Raw genomic sequence first — 25,166 nt, forward strand, 5'->3', positions numbered from 1 at the left:
TTTCACGGGTATATGTATGTAGATTGTTCTGAGTTCGGGTTTTGCCCTGTGTAATGTTTTGCATGTCTATGCGACGTTTCGGTAAAATCACATTTACCATCATCAGGCTGGAGTTCCAATCTCTGTGTTTTTGCAAATGAATATTAGCAACTGACATTCCTTCTTAGCATGTAGTGTGGGGGTGGAGATTTGCTTTGAATGTAGCAAATAGATTGGGTGACTATGCTTCCGTGATCTGATTGGTTGGTGTAATCATGGTTATAGAAGGAATGGTATGAAGATTATGAAGTGTTTTGTTTAAGTCTGATTTCCAAATATAAAATTCTAAAATCATAATAATTAAAGGATTGACATATTGATTATAATGAAGTTTTTATTTTGTTTAAGGCTGGTTTCCAAATCTCTGGCAGACGTGAGGTATCATCCCGTTTATTTAAACAAAAAGATCTTTTTTCAATTTCAATAGCTTCTAGAGAGATTCTTTTATATAAATTCTCTGTTTTGTGGAGTAATTTAGTTTTTTCAAAGTCAATTTCGTGCCCTGTTCTTTTAATGTGCTGGACAAGGGAGGAGGTCTTCTCCTGTTTCTTGACTGCATTCATATGTTCTGCCATGCGCTGGCTCACTCTTCGGTTAGTTTGTCCAATGTATGTGGCTGCACATGTTTTGCAAGGGATTTCATAGATACCTTGGTATTCTAATTGGATTTTATCTTTGGGGCTCCTTAGGATATTAGATATTTTTTGGTTAGTGCAAAATGAGGTTTTGATGTTATGTTTTTGTAGAATTTTACTAATTTTATCCGTGGTGCCTTTGATGTAAGGAAGGATGGTGGTGCCATTGTCCTGTTCTTGATCTTGTTTTTTGGGGGGTGTCTCTTTATTGATTAGGTTTGTTATTGTTTTCTCTTTGAATCCATTAGAAATTAGTACATCTTTGAGTTTGTTCAATTCTGTTTTTAAGTGCTCATGGTCAGCTAAGCGTTTGGTTCTGGTGATGAGAGTTTTGGCCACTGAGGTGATTTGTGCGGGGTGGTGGTGTGAGTGTGCATTTAGATAACGGTTGGTATGGGTTTTCTTTTGGTAGATAGTATGTCCTAGGCTGCCATTGGGTTTTTTTATAGACCAGTACATCTAGAAAGGGAAGTTGATCATTGATTTCTGTTTCCATAGTAAACTGTATTTTGGGGTGTAGGCTGTTGAGATGAGTGAGGAAATTGTCTAGTTTTTCTTTACCATGTGGCCAAATTACAAAGGTATCATCAACATATCTCAGCCAAAGTTTGGGTTTGTATTTGGCTTGCTCTAAAGCATTATTTTCGAAATATTCCATATAGAGGTTGGCTATGACAGGTGATAGAGGTGATCCCATGGGGGCTCCCTCTATTTGTTTATATCTTTGTTCATTATAGATGAAGTATGTATTGGTCAGGCAGTGGTTGGTAAGGTCTAGGATATATTTGGGGGGTTTGTGTTTGTCTTGGATAGCTGTCAAGGCTTCTGTAATAGGTATTTGTGTGAACAGGGACACGACATCGAAACTTACAAGTAGGTCATCGGGTTGTAGGTTTTGTTTTTTAATTATTTGTATAAAGTGGGATGAATTTTGAACATATGAGGTAATAGTTTCTGTATATGGTTGAAGGTATTTGGCTAAAAATTTGGCAAGGTTTTGTAGAGGGGAGCCTATAGAACTGACTATTGGCCTGAGAGGTATTCCTTCTTTGTGTATTTTTGGAAGGCCATAGAGTTTTGGACATATGGAAGATTTTTCTCTGGGGATGATTTTTTGCTGGATTTCTTCGCTGATGGGAGAGGCCTTGATTTTAGATTTGGTGGTTTTTTCTAGGTAGGTGGTAGGATCTGTGCTTAGGAGTTTGTAGGCCGGATTTTTTAGAAGATTTGTCATTTTTTCCTTGTATTCTGCTGTGTTCATTACTATAGTGGAGTTTCCTTTATCAGCTGGAAGGATTATTATATCCTGGTTTTTCTTTAGATTGATAAGTGCCTCTCTTTCTTCCTGCTGTATGTTGCTTTTTGGAGGTTTACTAGAGCACAGAATATTAGTGACTTGGAGTCTAATTTTGTTAGCAGTATCTGGGTTGATTTTATGTAAAGTTGTTTCAATTCCACATATGATATTTTCAGTTGGTATTCGTCTTGGAGTTATTGCAAAATTAAATCCTTTTGAAAGAATATTGGTTTCTGTAGTGGTGAGTATCTTGTCTGATATGTTATGTACTGTTTTGGTCATAAGTTGTTGTGGAGGGCTGGGTTTTTGCTGTACCTCTAGTATTTGGAGTTTCTTATTATGTGTGTCTGTTTTGTATTGGGTTTCTGTTTCTGCCCTCCAGATTGATATTTGTTTGAATTTATCCCAGAGTAAAGGATGTATTTGGTTACTGATTTTAAGGTGAAGAGAGAGTAGACTTTTGTTGATTTCATCAAGTATGAATCTTTTTTTGTGGAGTTCATTTCTGATTAGGGCTAATTCAGTTCTTTTTAGGATCCTCTCTATGGTTGGGGTTTTTGGGTGGAATTTTAGTTGGAAGTATTTGGGAATTATTTTTTTGTCCCTGCAGTTGCGTAGGAATGTGAGATCACATAAGATGGAGGCTTTTCTGACTTCAAGTTTTTCATAGGTCCTAGTCAGTAGGAAAGTGTCCTCCCCGTAGAGGCAAGATATTTGTTTTCGTAAATTTTCACGGGTATATGTATGTAGATTGTTCTGAGTTCGGGTTTTGCCCTGTGTAATGTTTTGCATGTCTATGCGACGTTTCGGTAAAATCACATTTACCATCATCAGGCTGGAGTTCCAATCTCTGTGTTTTTGCAAATGAATATTAGCAACTGACATTCCTTCTTAGCATGTAGTGTGGGGGTGGAGATTTGCTTTGAATGTAGCAAATAGATTGGGTGACTATGCTTCCGTGATCTGATTGGTTGGTGTAATCATGGTTATAGAAGGAATGGTATGAAGATTATGAAGTGTTTTGTTTAAGTCTGATTTCCAAATATAAAATTCTAAAATCATAATAATTAAAGGATTGACATATTGATTATAATGAAGTTTTTATTTTGTTTAAGGCTGGTTTCCAAATCTCTGGCAGACGTGAGGTATCATCCCGTTTATTTAAACAAAAAGATCTTTTTTCAATTTCAATAGCTTCTAGAGAGATTCTTTTATATAAATTCTCTGTTTTGTGGAGTAATTTAGTTTTTTCAAAGTCAATTTCGTGCCCTGTTCTTTTAATGTGCTGGACAAGGGAGGAGGTCTTCTCCTGTTTCTTGACTGCATTCATATGTTCTGCCATGCGCTGGCTCACTCTTCGGTTAGTTTGTCCAATGTATGTGGCTGCACATGTTTTGCAAGGGATTTCATAGATACCTTGGTATTCTAATTGGATTTTATCTTTGGGGCTCCTTAGGATATTAGATATTTTTTGGTTAGTGCAAAATGAGGTTTTGATGTTATGTTTTTGTAGAATTTTACTAATTTTATCCGTGGTGCCTTTGATGTAAGGAAGGATGGTGGTGCCATTGTCCTGTTCTTGATCTTGTTTTTTGGGGGGTGTCTCTTTATTGATTAGGTTTGTTATTGTTTTCTCTTTGAATCCATTAGAAATTAGTACATCTTTGAGTTTGTTCAATTCTGTTTTTAAGTGCTCATGGTCAGCTAAGCGTTTGGTTCTGGTGATGAGAGTTTTGGCCACTGAGGTGATTTGTGCGGGGTGGTGGTGTGAGTGTGCATTTAGATAACGGTTGGTATGGGTTTTCTTTTGGTAGATAGTATGTCCTAGGCTGCCATTGGGTTTTTTTATAGACCAGTACATCTAGAAAGGGAAGTTGATCATTGATTTCTGTTTCCATAGTAAACTGTATTTTGGGGTGTAGGCTGTTGAGATGAGTGAGGAAATTGTCTAGTTTTTCTTTACCATGTGGCCAAATTACAAAGGTATCATCAACATATCTCAGCCAAAGTTTGGGTTTGTATTTGGCTTGCTCTAAAGCATTATTTTCGAAATATTCCATATAGAGGTTGGCTATGACAGGTGATAGAGGTGATCCCATGGGGGCTCCCTCTATTTGTTTATATCTTTGTTCATTATAGATGAAGTATGTATTGGTCAGGCAGTGGTTGGTAAGGTCTAGGATATATTTGGGGGGTTTGTGTTTGTCTTGGATAGCTGTCAAGGCTTCTGTAATAGGTATTTGTGTGAACAGGGACACGACATCGAAACTTACAAGTAGGTCATCGGGTTGTAGGTTTTGTTTTTTAATTATTTGTATAAAGTGGGATGAATTTTGAACATATGAGGTAATAGTTTCTGTATATGGTTGAAGGTATTTGGCTAAAAATTTGGCAAGGTTTTGTAGAGGGGAGCCTATAGAACTGACTATTGGCCTGAGAGGTATTCCTTCTTTGTGTATTTTTGGAAGGCCATAGAGTTTTGGACATATGGAAGATTTTTCTCTGGGGATGATTTTTTGCTGGATTTCTTCGCTGATGGGAGAGGCCTTGATTTTAGATTTGGTGGTTTTTTCTAGGTAGGTGGTAGGATCTGTGCTTAGGAGTTTGTAGGCCGGATTTTTTAGAAGATTTGTCATTTTTTCCTTGTATTCTGCTGTGTTGATAGATATATATTGATATTGATAGATATATATATATATATATATAGAGAGAGAGAGATAGAGAGATAGAGAGATAGAGAGATAGATATAGATAGATAGATGATAGATAGATAGATAGATAGATAGATAGATAGATCTATAGATAGATCTATAGAGATAGATAGATAGATAAATAGATAGATAGATAGATAGATAGATAGATAGATAGAGATGGATAGATAGATAGATAGATAGATAGATAGATCTATAGATAGATAGATAGATAGATAGATAGATAGATAGATAGATAGATAGATCGATCTAGAGATAGGTAGGTAGGTAGGTAGGTAGGTAGGTAGGTAGATAGATAGATAGATAGATAGATAGATAGATAGATAGATAGATAGATAGATAGATGCCAGAGTAATCTACTCCTGGAATGCTCTACCTGACTCTGTGGTTTCTACTCCCAACCCCAAAACCTTTAACCTTACAAATTGACCTCTCTCCCTTTTCTAAGAGGTATGTAAGGGTTGTGCATAAGTGTACCATTGTGCCTACCGTCCCTGTCCTTCTATCCCAGGGGTAGGCAAAGTTGGCTCTTCTATGACGTGTGGACTTCAACTCCCAGAATTCCTGAGCTAGCATGATTGGCTCAGGAATTCTGGGAGTTCAAGTCCACAAGTCATAGAAGAGCCAACTTTGCCTACCCCTGTACTATCCTGTTGTCTTTTATCATTACTTTTTATCATTATTTTTCTAATGTTATGCTTATACAGATTACCATCCTATAATTGTTTGACAAATATATATATAAATAAAACAAAATAAACTCTCATTTGAAGCAAACATGTTACAAGTAGTTCTCAACTTACAACAACTTCCATGACCATCCAAATAGCGACAGACACAGCACTAGCACTTACATTGTTATTTATTTATTTATTTATTTTGTCAAGTACAGATTGGTAGTATACAAAGATATAACAATGTTTATATACATGATACTAATAAGAGAGAAACATTAGGACAGCAGACGGAAGGCACTCTGGTGCACTTATGCACGCCCCTTAGTGCTTTACAGCAGTGTTTTTCAACCAGTGTGCCGTGGCACACTAGTGTGCCGCGATACATGGTCAGGTGTGTCGCGAAGAAGGAAGCTCAGGTTCTGGTCTCACAACTTTTTGCTGAGAGAGTGAGAGTGAGAAAGAGAGAGAGAGAAAGAAAGAGAGAGAGAAAGAGTGTGTGTGTGAGAGAAATCAAGAGAGAGAAAGAAAAGAGAAAGAGAGAGAAAGCAAGAGTGAGAAAGAAGGCAAGAGAGAGAGAAAAAGAGAGAAAGAAAGCAAGAGAGAGAGAGAGAGAAAAGGAGAGGAAGGGAGAGAGAGAGAGGGAAATGAGCAAAAAGGGGAGGAAAAAAGAGAAATTGGAAAATGATTGAGACAGAGAATGAGAGGAAAGAGAGAGAAACAAAAGAGAGAGAGAAGTGACTCTTGATTTAAAGCATATGATAAAAAGCACCCAAAGAATAAGAGAGAAAAAAACCGAGGCCTCACCTGTTTTTGGAAATGGTTCAAGAGTGTGTATACAAGGGTGGGGAGGAGACAGGGATGGAAAAAGAGAGGAGAGTGTCTTAGGGTGTCATTTTATGTCATTTTGGTTGGTGGTGTGCCCCAGAATTTTGTAAATGTAAAAAATGTGCCGCGGCTGAAAAAAGGTTGAAAATGACTGCTTTACAGCATTCTTCGGTGGGGGGGGGGGGGGGAGATCGTTTACAGAGTCAGCCTATTTCCTCCACAAACTGGGGTTCTCATTTTACCGACCTTGGAAGGCCAGAAGGTTGAGTCAACCTTGAGGTGTTCAGGATCAAACTCCAGACTCTGAGCAGAGTTAGCCTGCAATATAGATAGTCCCTGACTTACCACAGCTTGCATAGTGACTGTTCAAAGGAGGGGCGGGTTGTAAATTTTTTTGCAACCAGTTCTCTTTTTCAGAGAGAGAGAGAGGAGAGGGAGAGAGGAAGAGGAGAGGAGAAGAGAAGAGAAATATAAAAGACAAGAGAGGAGAGGAAGAGAGAAGAGGAAGGGAAGAGAGAGAAGGGAAGGGAAGGGAGGAGAAGAGAAGAAAAGAAAAGAAAAGAGAAATATAGAAGAGAGGAGAGGAAGATAGAAGAGGAAGAGAAGAGAAATATAGAAGAGAGGAGAGGAAGATAGAAGAGGAAGAGAAGAGAGAGAAGGGAAGGGAGGAGAAGAGAAGAAAAGAGAAATATAGAAGAGAGGAGAGGAAGAAAGAAGAGGAAGAGAAGAGAAATATAGAAGAGAGGAGGGGACAGGGAGAGGGAGAGAGGAGAAGAGGAAGAGAAGAGAGAAGGAAAGGGAGGGGAAGAGAAGAGAAGAAAAGAGAAATAATAACAATAGTTAATAATTTATTAGATTTGTATACCGCCCCTCTCCGAAGACTCGGGGTGGCTCACAACAATATAGAACAATATAGAACAAATATAGAAGAGAGGAGAGGAAGATAGAAGAGGAAGAGAAGCGAAATATAGAAGAGAGGAGAGGAAGAGAAAGCGAAGAGAACAGAAGAGAAATATAGAAGAGAGGAGGAGAGAAGGAGAGGAGGGGACGAGAAAAGAAGAGAAACATAGAAGAGAAGAGAAGAAAAGAGAAGAGAAGGAGAGACAGAGAAGGAGGGAAGAGGGAGAATATGAAAAGTCAGAGGGATGGAAAAGAAGTCCAATTTGTCAGCTGATTCCAAAACATGTTTCCCAATGCAGAAATCATTTTCATCTTCAGTGTTAACACATTTTCCTCTACAGCGCCTGGACAGATACCCAACTACAGTATACTGTATAAGCAGAAGTCTATTCTGCATTGTAAAGCCAACCAATGACTCAATTTTAAAGAGGGTGGCTTTGGCTCTTCGCATTTGTGGATTGTTTCTATTTTAGTTTTTAAAACCTGGGTGGGTTTTATTGTTTTATTTTTTGTCTTTTTTTTTTTTTTTGCTAAAACATGAACTTTTATTTTCCGCAGATTCTCTACGAAGTGACTGTGGAGACTGGGGATTTGTCAGAGGCCGGGACGGACACCGGCATTTTTTTCATATTCTTTGGGTCCAGTGGGTCTTCTGAAGAGATGCAGCTGGAAAAAAGTGGAAACAGGTAAGAGGCACTTCAGGAACAAACATCGCCGTCTTGCTCTCTACTTAGGTTGGCCTCTTCCAATTGGCACTCTTGATCCAAGGAATTTGGAGAGACGTAGCCCATGGAGGTGACTTTCAAGGGTCCCCGACTTTAAGACTTCTGGACTTCAACTCCCAGAATTCTCCAGCCAGCTTTCTTCGCCCAGGTTCGGGAGAACCCATTGCGAATGCTATGGATGGTTAAGAGAACCTCCAAATTTATTTATTTTATTTATTGTATTTCTTTCTTTCTTTGTTTGTTTAATCTAATTCATCACCTCGAGGCTTGACTACTGTAATGCTCTCTACATGGGGCTACCTTTGAAAAGTGTTCGGAAACTTCAGATCGTGCAGAATGCAGCTGCGAGAGCAATCATGGGCTTTCCCAAATATGCCCATGTTACACCAACACTCCGCAGTCTGCATTGGTTGCCGATCAGTTTCCGATCACAATTCAAAGTGTTGGTTATGACCTATAAAGCCCTTCATGGCACCGGACCAGATTACCTCAGGGACCGCCTTCTGCTGCACGAATCCCAGCGTCCAGTTAGGTCCCACAGAGTGGATCTTCTCCGGATCCCGTCAACTAAACAATGTTGCTTGGCGGGACCCAGGGGAAGAGCCTTCTCTGTGGCTGCCCCGGCCCTCTGGAACCAACTCCCCCCAGAGATTAGAGTTGCCCCCACCCTCTTTGCCTTTCGTAAGCTACTTAAAACCCACCTCTGCTGTCAGGCATGGGGGAATTGAGATCCTCTTTCCCCCTAGGCCTTTACAATTCTATGCATGGTATGTATGTATGTATGTTTGGTTTATATATTAATGGGTTTTTAATCGTTTTTAGTATTAGATTACTATTGTACACTGTTTTATTGTTGCTGTTAGCCGCTCCAAGTCTCCGGAGAGGGGCGGCATACAAATCCAATAAATGAATGAATGAATGAATGAATGAATGAATGAATGAATGATGCTATGGGTGGTTCAGAGAACCTCCAAATTTATTTATTTTATTTATTGTATTTCTTTCTTTCTTTGTTTAATCTAATTTATATGACGCCCAACTCCTGAAGGACTCTGGGTGGCTTGCCTCTCTCACCCCATTCCTCCAACCCCACAGGAACCCACTACTACACTCAGCAAACGAGCAGAGAACCCATTTGAAATTTTTGAATTCAATTCAATTCAATTCAATTCAATTTATTAGGTTTGTATGCCGCCCCTCTCTGTAGACTCGGGGTGGCTCACAAGAATAATAACACAATACATAACAAATCTAATAATTAAAAGTCATTAAAAAAAGTCATTTATTAAAAAGAAAACATAGACACAAACATACCATACATAAACTGTATCGGCCCGGGGGAGATGTCTCAGTTCCCCCATGCCTGGCGGCAGAGGTGGGTTTTAAGAAGTTTACGAAAGACAAGGAGGGTGGGGGCAGTTCTAATCTCCGGGGGGAGCTGGTTCCAGAGGGTCGGGGCCACCACAGAGAAGACTCTTCCCCTGGGTCTCACCAGACGACATTGTTTAGTCAACGGGACCCGGAGAAGGCCAACTCTGTGGAACCTAACTGGTCGCTGGGATTTGTGCGTCAGAAGGCGGTCTCGGAGATATTCTGGCCCGATGCCATGAAGGGCTTTTTAGGTCATAACCGACCGGAAACGGATCGGCAGCCAATGCAGACTGCGGAGTGTTGGTGTAACATGGGCATACCTAGGGAAGCCCATGATTGCTCTCGCAGCTGCATTCTGCACGATCTGAAGTTTCCGAACACCCCATGTAGAGAGCATTACAGTAGTCGAACCTGGAGGTGATGAGGGCATGAGTGACTGTGAGCAATGACTCCTGGTCCAAATAGGGCTGCAACTGGTGCACCAGGCAAACCTGGGCAAACGTCCCCCTCGCCACAGCTGAAAGATGGTTTTCTAATGTTACCTGTGGATCGAGGAGGATGCCCAAGTTGCGAACCCTCTCTGAGGGGGTCAATAATTCCTCCCCCCCCCCGAACCCTCTCTGAGGGGGTCAATAATTCCTCCACCCCTGTTCAAGCAACAGGCTAGGAACCAGGAAATTGTGAGTTTTAGTCCTACCAACTGGGTGACCTTGGCCTGGTCATTTTCTCTCAACCCTATGAATGAGGTCAATGGCAAATCACTTCCAACATATTGCCAAGAAAACTATATAGGGAGCTGTGTGGGCAGTCACTAGGAATCCATGCTGTTTTTAAAACACCAAAGAAATACTGTAACTCCAAACCGTAATTCCATTCTAGGCAAACTCCTGATTACGCTGCCAAATTTTGATGGCATGATTGCTACAAGTCAGCGACAGAGTTTCCTGTTATGTTGAAGTGTAGAAACATGAATATTGTTGTGCAAATCCTAAAATAAGCATTAAGCCTAATAAAAATATTAAGAGCTTTCTCCAATCCCTGAACACCAAATCATAACAATAACAACAATTGAATGCATTTTTCTTAGTGAGAAATGCAAGGTAGGTTTCCAGAGTGTTTGTGTGACATATCATCTAAACAATTAAACAAGCAAATAATGGTTACATGAACTGAACTGAAAAACTCAATTTTAGACTTATTTATTCATTTTTATTAAATTTATATGCCATCCATTTCCATATCATTGTATTGTATTGTATTGTGTTGTGTTGTGTTGTGTTGTATTATATTATATTATATTATATTATATTATATTATATTATATTATATTATATTATATTATATTATATTATATTATATTATATTATATTATATTATATTATATTATATTATATTATATTATATTATATTATATTATATTATATTATATTATATTATATTATATTATATTATATTATATTATATTATATTATATTATATTATATTATATTATATTATATTATATTATATTATTATTACATTATTACATTACATTACATTACATTATTATATTATAATTATATTATATTACATTACATTACATTATATTATAATACTGTACTGTACTGTACCATACCATACCATACCATACCATACCATACCATACCATACCATACCATACCATACCATACCATACCATACCATACCATACCATTGTTGGATCAGAAAGACTTACCAAGCAGAGTACTCGGTTCGCTAGAACTGAAGTAAGGCTTTCCGGAGGTAGATGGATATTAAAGCACAAGCATACATATTAAAATGAACCAAACTTTTTATTATAAAAAGTAGAAAAATAAAGTTAGCCTGGAGAGGCTGAAAATACGTCTACATCTCTAAAAGACAAAGACGAGATTAATAATGGCGTGAACTTCTCTTCCTGCAAGAAGGAGGAAGTGAGCAAAGCACTGTTACATCATAGAGAGGGAGGAGCTACATTAATAAACAGAGTTAACTATCTAACTACTGGATGTTTCTTAATGTCTTTGGAGGCTGTCAATCCTCAGCGTGACAACCATACCATACCATACCATACTATACAGTGGTACCTTGTGATACGAACCCCCCGTAATACAAACATTTCGAGATACGAACCGGGGGTTCGGAAATTTTTTGCCTCTTCATATGAACTTTTTTCAACTTACAAACCCACTGCAGATCGCAAAATGGCACTCTTCTGAAACAGCCGAGAGGCTTCTCGGCATTCTCCTGAATGCCAAACCCAGAGGTTCGGCAAAGGTTTGGGTTTGGGTTTGGGTTCCGGAGGCTGCGGAGAAGTGCCCGGCTGTTTCAGAAGGTTACAGCCGGGGGGCGGCGCCCAGCGGAGCACCATTTTTCCAATCGGCAGCGGCGTTTTCGGCTGATCTGGAGGCTGAAACGGAGGTGGGAATCCCAATAGGGAATTCCATGGGTGGAGCTTTGATATCATGAAGATGTCCTTCCTGGTCGGCCGAAACGTGGCCTCCAGGAAGGACGTCTCCCCGCCTTTTCCAGTCCTGTTTTCTCCCAGGAGATTCCTAGAGAAGTCCCACAGAGGCTTCTCCCTGCCTTTTCTGGCTCTGTTTTTTCCCAGGAGATTTCTAGAGAGGCCCCACGGAGGCTTCTCCCCACCTTTTCTAGCTATGTTTCCTCCCAGGAGATTCCTAGAGAGGCCCCATGGAGGCTTTTCCCCACCTTTTCTGGACCTGTTTTCTCCCAGGAGATTCCTAGAGAAGTCCCACAGAGGCTTCTCCCAGCCTTTTCTGGCTCTATTTTTTCCCCAGGAGATTTCTAGAGAGGCCCCACGGAGGCTTCTCCCCACCTTTTCTAGCTCTGTTTCCTCCCAGGAGATTCCTAGAGAGGCCCCATGGAGGCTTTTCCCCACCTTTTCTGGCCCTGTTTTCTCCCAGGAGATTCCTAGAGAGACGCCAAGGAGGCTTCTCCCTGCCTTTTCCAGTTACAGTTTCAGAGGCTCGGGTTTGTAAGTGGAAAATGGTTCTTGAGAAGAGGCAAAAAAATCTTGACACTCGGTTCTTATCTAGAAAAGTTTGTAAGTAGAGGCGTTCTTAGGTACATACTTTTCTTATCATTTTTTTCTGATATCATCCATAATTTAAAAAAACAATCCAGGATTAAAATCTACATGTTTTCCTATTATCTTTTCTAACCATCTGTATTTTTAGATTTATTACATTTGTATGCTGAAGACCCACTTTTGTCGCCAGGCGTGGGGATAATTACCATCTTTCCCCCTTTTTATTATATTTTTGGCCTTACTGCATAATAGATTAGGTTGAATGTATGTGACTGCATAGTTAGGGGTTTTATTATGTTATTAATGTCTTTTTAAGTGGATTTAATTTTTTATTATTAGATTTGCAATGTATTGTATTACTGCTATGCTGTGAGCCGCCCCGAGTCTTCGGAGAGGGTCGGCATACAAATCTAATAAACTATAACTATAAACTACAACTACCGTATTTTTCGCTCTATAAGACGCACCTGCTGATAAGACGCACCTAGATTTTAGAGGAGGAAAATAGAAAAAAAATATTTTGAGCCAAAAAGTGGGCTAAAATATTTATTACAATAACAGAATAACTTAACAGCTGGGAAGCGGGTTTGGGGGGGTGCTGGGAAGCCCCCCAGGCCAGCTGCAATCTTTTAAAACAGTTGCGCCGCTTCCCAGCTGACTCCTGAAGCCAAAAGCCAAAGGCGAACTTCCGCGCTTCAGGAGTCAGCTGAGAAGCGGCGCGGCTGTTTTAAAAGATCGCAGCCGGCCTGGGGGGCTTTCCAGCACCCCCGAACCCCCAACTCAGAACCGCATTCAGACGATTCCCCCCCCCTGTCCCCGTCCCTGCGCCCCCTCTGCTCCAGCGCCTCCCCCCCCTCCCTGCCTGCATCTTCGCTCCATAAGACGGGGCTGATTTTTCATCCTACTTTGGGAGGAAAAAAACTGCGTCTTATGGAGCGAAAAATACGGTATTTTTGCCTCTTTTTTAAACAATGCAGTTTTCACTAAACTGAAATTGAGAAGCCGCTAGTAAATTCTAAGGCTCCTGCCACAACGCCAAAGGCACTAAATTTAACCCCCAAACATGCTTGCCATTTGGGAATTGTTGAGGTAGCAAAACATGGTTTATTCACCTTCAGACTGGGCGGCAAAGAGAGGAAAGGTAGTAAATCTCCCCCCCCTTTCAGTGGTGGTGCAAGGTGAAATATGTGTTCAGCCAGAACATCTTTTTAACCTGTCTCAGATAATAAGGCAATTTAATTTAAATCAGCATTAACTGTGAAATAGCTCCAGCAACACAAATATTGATAAGTGGACACCAAGGAAAGCCACCCAGGGGAACTAACTAATTGTCTGGAGGAATGAGCCTGGCTTCCAATTGGGTTTTCTCTCTCTCTCTCTTTTCCTTTACTTTTATTAGACTTTTCTTCAGATTTATGTCCATTAGTGTGCATTAAACTAAAACCCCTCTTGCTGTCCAGTTCATGACTTGAGGTTAACAGCCTCTGGTTAATATGCTGCAACGTCCTGCCTGTCACTGCAGACTGCGGAGTGTTGGTGTAACATGGGCATGCCTAGGGAAGCCCATGATTGCTCTCGCAGCTGTATTTTGCACGATCTGAAGTTTCCGAACGCTTTTCAAAGGTAGCCCCATGTAGAGAGCGTTACAGTAGTCGAACCTCGAGGTGATGAGGGCATGAGTGACTGTGAGCAGTGAGTCCCCGTCCAAATAGGGCTGCAACTGGTGCACCAGTGCACTGGTGTGCCTTTCGTCCCCTGTCCAATTGTCTTTCCTTTCTTTCACCTATCTTATATATTCTCTTCCTTTCATATATCCTCCCCTCTAAGTTCACCTTCACCCTCTTTTATATTATCACATGTCTATTTTCTTCCTATGTATTTATGGTCACTCTGGCCCCTGCTCTCTATGTTAATAATAATAATAATAATAATAATAATTATTATTATTATTATTATTATTATTATTATTATTATTAATTCAATTTGTATGCCTCCCCTCTCCAAAAACTCAGGGCAGCTCACAACAATAATAAACAATGTACAAATCCAATATTTAAAAACACAATTTAAAACCCTTATAATAAAATAATCACACAACCCAATCAAACCATACATAAACCAAGTGGTTAGAGGAGGTGTCAATTTCCCCATGCCTGGAGGCACAAGTGAGTTTTCAACAACTTACAAAAAGCGAGGAGGGTGGGGGCAGTTCTGATCTCCGGGGGGAGTTGGTTCCAGAAGGCCGGGGCTGCCACAGAGAAGGCTCTTCCCCTGGGCCCCGCCAGACGACATTGATTAGTCGACAGGACCCAGAGAAGGCCATCCCTAATCGGCCGCTGGGATTAATAATTCAATGGAGGCTCTTATCTCTCTTTACTCATTTAAAAGTTCTATAAAACTTATACAACATTGTAAATCTTAGACCTCTAAATAAAAAAAAATCTTTTCTCCACTTTATAATAAAACATTACATCAACATAAGCATTAACAAAATCTCATTTATCTGAATCTTAATTCAAACTTTCATATTGCCATTAAACTAATTACTCCAATATCAGCTTATCTTATAACTAATAGAGAAGTTAGGATCAACCCTTGATCATCTCCCATCTAAATACTAACCAAAGCCAGTGATGGGCTGCCAAAAATTTTACTGCCACATTGTGGGCGTGGCTTATTTTGTGGGTGAGGCTTGAAGGTCATGTGACCAGGTAGAAGTAGCTTGCTGACCATGTGACCAGGCAGGAGTGGCTTGACAATCATGTGACCAGGATGGCTTAAAAGTCATGTGACTGGGTGGAAGTGGCTTACTGACCAAGATAAACCAAGATTATTTAATTAGGTGCTTGGACTCTTTTTCCGTTGATTAAGTCACATTATTTGAATAGCCACATAAAGGACAAATGATAGACAGCATTATTTGTTGAGGAGCACAGTCACATTTTAAGCTTTTGTACTAAGATAAAATACAGGAAATAGTATAAGGGCAGACTACATAGACCATGAGGTCTTTTTCTGCTGTCAGTCTTCTATGTTTCTATGAGTCCACAAGGTTGAGTATGATAACAGATTAGGCAAGTAGATTAATTTTCTTTAATTGCTATAAAAGTCCTAGTTAATCATTAAAATTATTAAAGCGTTTATGAGTAAAACCATACTATTTAATTATTTCCTGTTTTAAAAGTAAATAGGGATCATACCAAGGTGCTAGAGAAGGAAAGACAATAAAAAAACTATTGAGTAGTCAATAAATAGTACATAAACTTACCTGCCCCACTGCGCTCCCCCTCAAACCAAGCCCAACCTTACTTAGATTTCAGGAGTTCTGCCACATCTAGCTAGATGCTACATCTTTTAAAAAAAGAAGCTGTGGAAATAAAATGATGTGCACACTTTTTAATCTTTTGGGGGAAGGAACAACATGCAAGTGATTATCCTATGTTGCACTCCAACTTTATCTAATGGGGCCGGGCTGTACCTGAGGAATTTTGGTGTTTTAAATCCCATGCACTTAAAAACATCTGGTTGATGTCCTCTGAGATGACAAGCCAGGCCCCAGGAATTCTGAGCAAATGTTTCTTCTCTTCCAGATTTGAAATTGGCCAAAAGGATACTTTTATCCTGGAAATTCCAGATGTTGCACCACTGAAGAAGATGCGAATAAGGACAGACGGGACCGGATGCCGCCCGGACTGGTTTCTTGAACAGGTGGCATATCCGTTCTTTAATCCAGTGATGTTGAATCTGTGACATGGCTGCCACAGGTGGCGCACGGAGCTATATCTGCTGGCATGTGAGCCATTGTCTTAGCTCAGCTCCAACGTGCATGTGTGTGCCAGCCAGCTGATTTTTGGCTCATACAGAAGCTCGGGAGGGCGTTTTTGGCTTCCAGGGAGCCTCCAGGTCAGACCTGGGCAAAGTGCGGCCTGGGGGCTGGATGCGGCCCGCCCGCTGTCTGTGACTGGCCTGCAGAGGTTGGAAGGAAGGAAGGAAGGAAGGAAGGAAGGAAGGAAGGAAGGAAGGAAGGAAGGAAGGAAGGAAGGAGTCATAGAAACTCTGGAGAAGGTGCAGAAAAGAGCAACCAAAATGATAAGGGGACTAGAAACCAAGACATACAAAGAGAGGTTGCTGGAACTGGGCATGGATAGCTTAGAGAAAAGGAGGGCCAGGGGGGGACATGATAGCAGTCTACAGGTATACGAGGGGTTGCCACAGAGAGGAGGGGGTCACACTGTTTTCCAGGGCACCAGAGGGCCGGACGAGGAACAACGGTTGGAAGCTGACCAAGGAGAGATTCAACCTGGAGATAAGGAAGAACTTCCTGACAGTCAGAGTGATCAACCAGTGGAATGGCCTGCCAATGGAGGTTGCGAACACCCCAACTCAGGACATTTTCAAGAGGAGATCGGACTGCCTTCCTTTCCCTTCCCTTCCCTTCCCTTCCTTCCCTTCCTTTAACAGGAAGCTCAAGGGCAAAGCTCAAGGGAAGGTATAAAACTCCTCCCTCCCACTCTCAACTCCATGGAGTCAGCTACCTAAAATCACACATGCTTGGTGGTTCTGCTTCATCAGTAAATGGACCAGTGCAGGTTCCGGTATGAAAAATGGAGTTGTGAATGCAGCTCTGTGTCCCTGGTATGCAGGCTTCTGTGCATGCACAGGAAATCAAATCTCGTGCAAGAATGCTCACGCGCACAAGATTTTGCAGATTTTTTTTTGCTTCTGCGAAGCAGAAAAACACCAAAAATCGGCAAAATCTCGGGCACGCATGAGCCTTCCCGTGTGAGATATGGCTTCCTGCCCATGCGCAGAAGCCAAATCTTGCACCAACCCATGCAATATACCCGCGCCAGTCACCGGTAGCGCACCAGTATTGCTGGTGACGGAGAACCCTTGGTGGAGTGAAACGTTTTCAAAGAAAAACCAGAAAGTCCAATTGCCTCTTGGGGGAAAAAAATTGGCACCTTTGGGACAACCCTGACCTGCATGACCGAGAAGCTCCATAGGCATAGGCAGTTCTGAATTCCTGAAGAAAAAGAACATATACGAACTGAATAAACAAACTCTCACAGCCAACCCCCACTCAGTAAAAGTCCTTGGAATACTAATATCAAATGACCTAAGTGCTAAAGCCCACTGCAACAATATCACCAAAAAGGCCTCTAGAGTTGTTAACCTGATCCTACATAGCTTCTGCTCCGGCAATCTCACACTACTCACAAGAGCCTACAAAACTTTTGCCAGACCCACCCTTTACTACTGCTCATCTCTCTGGAACTCATATCACATCTCGGACATTAATACCCTTGAACACGTCCAAAGATATTTCACCAGAAGAGCCCTTCATTCCTCCACTGGAAACAGAATATCCTACGAAAATAGACTAACAATCCTGGGCCTAGAAAGCCTAGAACTATGGCGCCTAAAACACGACATAAGTATTGCCCACAAGATCATATGCTGCAACGTCCTACCGGTCAATGACTACTTCAGCTTCAACCGCAACAACACAAGAGCATGCAACAGATTCAAACTTAACAAAAACCGCTCCAAACTTGACTGTAAAAATTATGACTTTAACAATCGAGTTGTCGAAGAGTGGAACTCATTACCGGACTCAATAGTGTCAACCCCTAACCCCCAACATTTCTCCCTTAGACTCTCCACGATTGACCTCTCCAGGTTCCTAAGAGGCCAGTAAGGAGCATACATAAGTGCACTGGTGTGCCTTTCGTCCCCTGTCCAATTGTCTTTCCTTTATCTCATATATTATATATATATTTTCTTCCTTTCATATATCTTCTCTTCTATTTTCACTTTTATCCTTATATATATTACTTCATGTTATTTTTTTCCTATGTATTGGTGTATTGGACAAATGGAAAAATAAATAAATAAAAATAAATAAATTAGACACAGACGACAGAACAATTTTCTTTTTCTGGTCTGTGAGACAGGAAATGGATGTGCCCTGGCTCCATCTGTTGTGCGGAAGATGTGTTTTAATCACACCATCGAAAACGACCGCGCTCTTTATTCCAGTGAGCTCCTCTTTAGACGCCATCTAAATATATTCTATTTATTATGGTGGAGGACTTTTTTTTCTTCTCATCTTGGCAAGAGGATGCGTTTTGATAATGTTTCCTCTCTTTTTTATTCCTCCCTCTCCCTTATCTTGGCAGATAGTTGAGACCAAGGAGGTCTGTCAAAAAAAAGAAGAAGAAGAAGCCAAGTGTAACATATAATTTCCCTCGGTGGACACTCTGCTATTAGACGTTATGGGAAAAGCGCTCTGGCAGTGGGCCAGGGCACCTGGTATCCATCACAAATTCACATTTTTGGAGTGGGGGTGGGAGTCTCCTTCAGTTACTATGGCCTGTGAAAAAGAATGGTTGGAAGAAATTCCCAGGTCCAGGTCCAAGCTGGGAAAAAGGCACTAGTGATCGGCCGCCGGTTGCCAGTGCTCACGATGCGCTCTGTGCACATGTGCACATGTCCGGCATGCTCGCTCACATGGGATTTGGCTGCAACGCAGGCGCAGCAACCGAAATCTTGCACGAGCATCCTTGTGCTAGCAAAATTTGGACAAAAATCGCACAAGCAAAAAAGCGGCGATTTTTATTTATTTATTCATTCATTCATTCATTCATTCATTCATTCATTCATTCATTCATTCATTGGATTTGTATGCCGCCCTTCTTTGCAGACTCTGGGCGGCTAACAACAGCAATAAAACAACATATAATAATAATCCAATACTAAAACCCTTATTATAAAACCAAACATACGTACAGACATACCATGCATAAAATTGTAAAGGCCTAAGGGGAAAGAGTATCTCAATTCCCCCATGCCTGGCGGCAGAGGTGGGTTTTAAGCAGCTTACAAAAGGCAAGGAGGGTGGGGCAATTCTGATCTCTGGAGGGAGCTGGTTCCAGAGGGCCGGGGCCATCACAGAGAAGGCTCTTCCCATGGGTCCCGCCAAGCGACATTGTTTAGTTGACGGGACCCGGAGAAGACCCACTCTGTGGGACCTAACTGGTCACTGGGATTCGTGCAGCAGAAGGCGGTCCCGGAGATAATCTGGTCCGGTGCCCAAATCTCACTCACATGAGGACGCTCATGTGAGATTTTGGCAATTTTCACTGCTTTTCTGCTTCCGTGCATGCGAGGAAGCAAAAAAGTGGTGATATTCGCCCAAATCTCGCTCAGGTGAGGACACTTGGGCCTGAGAAACAGAACAGAGGAGAGGAGAGCAGTGGAAATCTATGGGCCGGTTCTTGGGACGGAAGAGCCATCGCTGCTAGTGAAACCTCACCCTAGCTCGGGAGATAAAAGGTAGGGGGCGGAGATGAATAGATGTGGCAGACAAGTATTCATCTCCCTGCCAATCAGCCACTGATATCCTGCACTTCCTAATCCTGTCTGGAAATTATCCGCATTTTTCTTGGAATCGGCAGCACCTTCCAAGGGTCTTTGTATATGTCTGCTGTTGGAAGACAGCAAGTACATCTTCCGGGGCTTCCTTTGCAGAAAAACCCAATGAAATACCCCCACTCCAAACGGTCTCTTGGTAGGGTTTCAAAAGCGCAGCATGAAAACTGATCTGGCCTCACGTCAGTTTTGAGTGGGGGCACGTTAGAACACAGATACAGACGTCATTGTGGGGGTAGCGCACAGATGGTGCACACAACCAGTGCTAAGTAAAGACAGGGAAGCCAATTAAAGCTTCGGGCTGATCGTTCCGGTTGCTAGGCAGATACATGGCACACCAATCCAAGCTTTCCTGGTTTCAGGTCCATGACAATAGAGGTAGTCCTCAATTTACGACCATCGCTGAGCCCAGCCTTTTCAGGGATACAACCTTTCTTAGTTTCCGTTGTTAAGTGAATCACCGCAGCTGATGAGTTAATAACCTGACTGCGAAGTGGATCTGGCTTGCCTGTTGACTTTGTTTGTGAGAAGGTTACTGGGGTGGCACAGTGGTTAGAGTACAGCACCGCAGGCTACTTCAACTAACTGCTAGCTGTAGTTCAGCAGTTGAAATCTCACCACCGGCTCAAGGTTGACTCAGCCTTCCATACTTCCAAGGTGGGTCAAATGAGGACCCAGATTGTTGGGGGCAAGAGGCTGATTCTGTAAACCACTTAGAGAGGGCTGTAAAAGCACTATAGAAACATAGAAACATAGAAGACTGATGGCAGAAAAAGACCTCATGGTCCACCTAGTCCGCCCTTATACTATTTTCTGTATTTTATCTTAGGATGGATCTATGTTTATCCCAGGCATGTTTAAATTCAGTTACTGTGGATTTACCAACCACGTCTGCTGGAAGTTTGTTCCAAGCATCTACTACTCTTTCAGTAAAATAATATTTTCTCATGTTGCTTCTGATCTTTCCCCCAACTAACTTCAGATTGTGTCCCCTTGTTCTTGTGTTCACTTTCCTATTAATAACACTTCCCTCCTGTCCTGAACCTTATTTAACCCTTGAACATATTTAAATGTTTCGAACATGTCCCCCCTTTTCCTTCTGTCCTCCAGATTATACAGATTGAGTTCATGAAGTCTTTCCTGATACGTTTTATGCTTAAGACTTTCCACCATTTTTGTAGCCCGTCTTTGGACCCGTTCAATTTTGTCAATATCTTTTTGTAGGTGAGGTCTCCAGAACTGAACACAGTATTCCAAATGTGGTCTCATCAGCGCTCTATACAGCGGGATCACAATCTCCCCCTTCCTGCTTGTTATACCTCTAGCTATGCAGCCAAGCATCCTACTTGCTTTTCCTACCGCCCGACCACACTGCTCACCCATATTGTGACTGTCAGAAATCACTACCCCTAAATCCTTCTCTTCTGAAGTTTTTGCTAACACAGAACTGCCAATGCAATACTCAGATTGAGGATTCCTTTTCCCCAAGTGCATTATTTTATATTTGGAAACATTAAACTGCAGTTTCCATTGCTTTGACCATTTATCTAGTAAAGCTAAATCATTTTCCATATTACAGGTTTGTAACTCTTAGTGCTTTTTTGACAATGTTGTTACAGTGAGCTCTGGCACTTATGTCATTAGATATGAGCATTCCAAGCTCTTTGACAGAGTGAAGGTCAGCTACGAGTTCATTACTTTCCAGTATGTATTTAGTATTCTGATTCTTTTTACCAGTGTAAGAGAGAGCATTTGTTGGTTGAGATTTGAACTTACCAGTTGTTAGACCATTCAGCTAAATGATCAAGGTCCTTTTGAAGGGTAGCAGTGTTCTTGGTGGTATTAAATAGTTTAACATCATCAGCAGAGAGAACACAGTTGCTTGAAATGTGGTCACAAATATCGTTTATGTAGAGTATGAAGTGAGTTGGTCCTAAGACATTGCCTTGAGGGACACAACTATTGACAGGAACAGGATTAGAAATGGCACTTCCTATATTGACCACTTGTCTATTATGCAAGGATTCTGTTAACCAATCATGCAGTGGTCCAGAGATGCCATAGGATTTTAGTTTATGAAGCAGTTTATCATGAACTACAGAATCGAAGGCTTTACAAAAGTCAGTGTAGATTGCGTCTATTGATTTACCCTGATCAACTTGAGTAGTCCATATGTTTTTGCAATGTAAGAGTTGTAGTACCCATCCATTTCTCCTTGTCCTGCCATCAAATGCTTTGGAGAATAGCTTGACTCCCTCTTCTTTGTGGCAACCTCTGAGATATTGGAACACTGCTATCATGTCTCCCCTGGTCCTTCTTTTCATTAAACTAGCCATTCCCAATTCCAGCAAACACTGTTTATATGTTTTAGCCTCCAGTCCGCTAATCATCTTTGTAGCGTAGTTTGGTCTGCATCCTGAATTCATTTGGTTGGTGGTTTTTCCTAGGTCACAATGAAGAATTTGTCCACTCAGGAGGTGGCCACATTTACCTACAGCGACTGGCTCTCCAAGCAGTGGGGGGACAACCTGACCCTGGAGTGTGAGATTGCAGCGATGATCAACGATGAGCTGATGATGGAAGACACAACATATGTTATTCAGGTGAAAACCAGCAATATCAGAGGTGCGTTCCTATTGAAAATGCTTGGGACTATGACTATGGGAAGTCTTTCCTGATAAGTTTTATGCTTAAGACCTTCCACCATTCTTGTAGCCCATCTTTGGACCCTTTCAATTTGATCTATATCTTTTTGTAGGTGAGGTCTCCAGAACTGAACACAGTATTCCAAATGTGGTCTCACTAGCGCTCTATATAGCGGGATCACAATCTCCCTCTTCCTGCTTGTTATACCTCTAGCTATGCAGCCAAGCATTCTACTCGCTTTCCCTACCGCCTGATTAATATTCCTCAGTCCCTACCTCTTCCTCACTCTCACTCTCAGACTCAGATGGCAAGAACACTGGCCTGCGATGTTTGTTTTTTATTTATTTGTTTATTTAGATTTTGTCCAATACACAATGAGGGTTTTAGTGGGTATATATCTATATACACATAATAAAATACATGATGAAGGTTATAGAGGAGATACTCATAGTAAAATATATCTAAGAAATAATAGAAAAGAAGGTATAGTAATAGAACATATCAATGAAAGAATAGGAGAAGAGATATAGGAATAGAAGAAAGGTATAGGAGATATAGGAGAGCAATAGGACAGGGGACGGAAAGCACTCTAGTGCATTTAGATTTATTAGATTAGATTTATTGGATTTATATGCCGCCCCTCTCCGCAAACTCGGGGCGGCTCACAACAAAGTAAAAACAATACATAATAGCAAATCCAATACCCACCAATCCAATTACAATTTTAAGCTAAAAAATTCATAAAAAACAACCCCAGAATATTAAAAAAAAAACAAGCACACAATCAATCAAACACCAAAACAACATGGGCAAGGGGATATGTTTCAATTCCCCCATGCCTGACGGCAGAGGTGGGTTTTAAGGAGTTTGCGAAAGGCAAGGAGGGTGGGGGCAATCCTAATCTCAGGGGGGAGCTGGTTCCAGAGGGTCGGAGCTGCCACAGAGAAGGCTCTTCCCCTGGGTCCCGCCAGACGACATTGTTTAGTACTCGCCCAGTACAGATGTCAGTACTCTTCCATCTCCTGGTCCTCAAAATCTGTGACCAGCTGGGCCAGAGGTGGATCACTCACTACAGATATCTTCTGATAGCCGTTTCTCTCACCGCTTCCCTACAGGTGCCGGAACCGATGCCAATGTGTCCATGATTATTTGGGGAGAGAACGGAGACAGTGGCACTTTGGCTTTGAAGGAATCGAACCGATCCAACAAGTTTGAAAGGAACCAGCTGGATGTCTTCTATTTTCCTGACATCTTCAGTCTCGGGGACCTCTGCAAAGTGCGTATCTGGCACGACAACAAAGGTAAAAACCACACTTAGGTTCATTTTAAGGGACACGCTCTCAAAGCCTTTGAGTTGTAGACCTCACAATTGCTTTAAAAACAGAGCGGACCAGAATATCTCCGAGACCATCTTCTGCCGCACGAATCCCAGCGACCGGTTAGGTCTCACAGAGTTGGCCTTCTCCGGGTTCCGTCAACTAAACAATGTCGTTTGGCAGGACCCAGGGGAAGAGCCTTCTCTGTGGCGGCCCCGACCCTTTGGAACCAACTCCCCCCAGATATCAGATTTGCCCCCACCCTCCTAGCCTTTCGTAAGCTTCTTAAAACCCACCTTCTTCTTAAAATCCACCATGTCGTCAGGCATGGGGGAATTGATACTTTCCCTCCCCCTAGGCTTATAAAATTTATGTATGGTATGCTAGTATGTATGATTGGTTTCTAAATTTGGGTTTTAAATTAACTTAAATATTAGATTTGTTTACATTGTATTATTATTGCTGTGAGCCGCCCCGAGTCTGCGGAGAGGGGCGGCATACAAATCTGATTAATAAATAAATGAATGAATGAATGAATGAATGAATGAATAATATTAGATAGAGAGGAATAGTCAATAGAGCTTCCTTTGATTAAATGTAGTCCTTACCTTATAACCAGCAGTGGGCTACTAGCTGAAATGCTAAATTGGGCTGGCCGCAGTGGCTCATGATTCCTAGCACAACCTGTGTGATTTTGCTACTGCACCTGTGTCAGCATGCACGGAAGCAAAAAAATCTTCACTATTTTTTCATCTCTTGCACATCTACTTGTATTTCACTTTGCCACCATTTAGTCAATCCTTGGATCACATCCCCGTCTGACTGCACTAACATTTTATATACAGTGATACCTCGTCTTACAAACCCCTCGTCATACAAACTTTTCGAGATACAAAACTGGGATTTAAGATTTTTTTGCCTCTTCTTCCAAACTACTTTCACCTTACAAACTCAAGCCGCCGCCACTTGGATGCCTCGCCTCCGGACTTCTGTTGCCAGCCAAGCGCCCATTTTTGCGCTGCTGGGATTCCCCTGAGGCTCCCCTCCATGGGAAACCCTACCTCCGGACTTCCGTGTTTTTGTGATGCTGCAGGGGAATCCCAGCAGCGCAAAAATGGGCGCTTCACTGGCAACGGAAGTCTGGAGGTGGGGTTTCGAGGACTTCTGTGTTTTTGTGATGCTGCAATTTCGCTGAGGCTCCCCTCGCTGGGAAACCCCACCTCCAGACTTCCGTTGCCAGTGAAGCACCCATTTTTGTGCTGCTGGGATTACCCTGCAGCATCACAAAAACATGGAGGTCCGGAGGTGGGGTTTCCCATGGAGGGGAGCCTCAGGGCAATCCCAGCAGCGCAAAAACGGGTGCTTCGGCTAACAAAAGGGGTGAGTTTTGGGCTTGCACGCATTAATCGCTTTTCCATTGATTCCTATGGGAAACATTGTTTTGTCTTACAAACGTTTCACCTTACAAACCTCGTCCCGGAACCAATTAAGTTCGTAAGACAAGGTATCACTGTATATTACTTGCTAGTTGCATGTATAGA

At 41.7% G+C, this 25,166-nt stretch overlaps 1 protein-coding gene across 1 annotated transcript in view; it reads left to right on the plus strand.

The window, feature by feature from the left end:
* The window catches only part of LOC139159060 (lipoxygenase homology domain-containing protein 1-like), a 152,881-nt gene that overhangs the window by 116,052 nt on the left and 11,663 nt on the right, over positions 1–25,166 (plus strand). Inside the window, exons 24-27 of the mRNA XM_070736423.1 lie at positions 7,643–7,770; positions 15,820–15,937; positions 22,111–22,288; positions 23,425–23,610. Coding sequence (XP_070592524.1) covers positions 7,643–7,770; positions 15,820–15,937; positions 22,111–22,288; positions 23,425–23,610 — 610 coding nt within the window. The remainder of the gene's footprint in view (positions 1–7,642; positions 7,771–15,819; positions 15,938–22,110; positions 22,289–23,424; positions 23,611–25,166) is intronic.

Source organism: Erythrolamprus reginae, chromosome 2 (genome assembly GCF_031021105.1).
Source record: "Erythrolamprus reginae isolate rEryReg1 chromosome 2, rEryReg1.hap1, whole genome shotgun sequence".
Classification (NCBI taxonomy): Eukaryota; Metazoa; Chordata; class Lepidosauria; order Squamata; family Dipsadidae; genus Erythrolamprus; species Erythrolamprus reginae.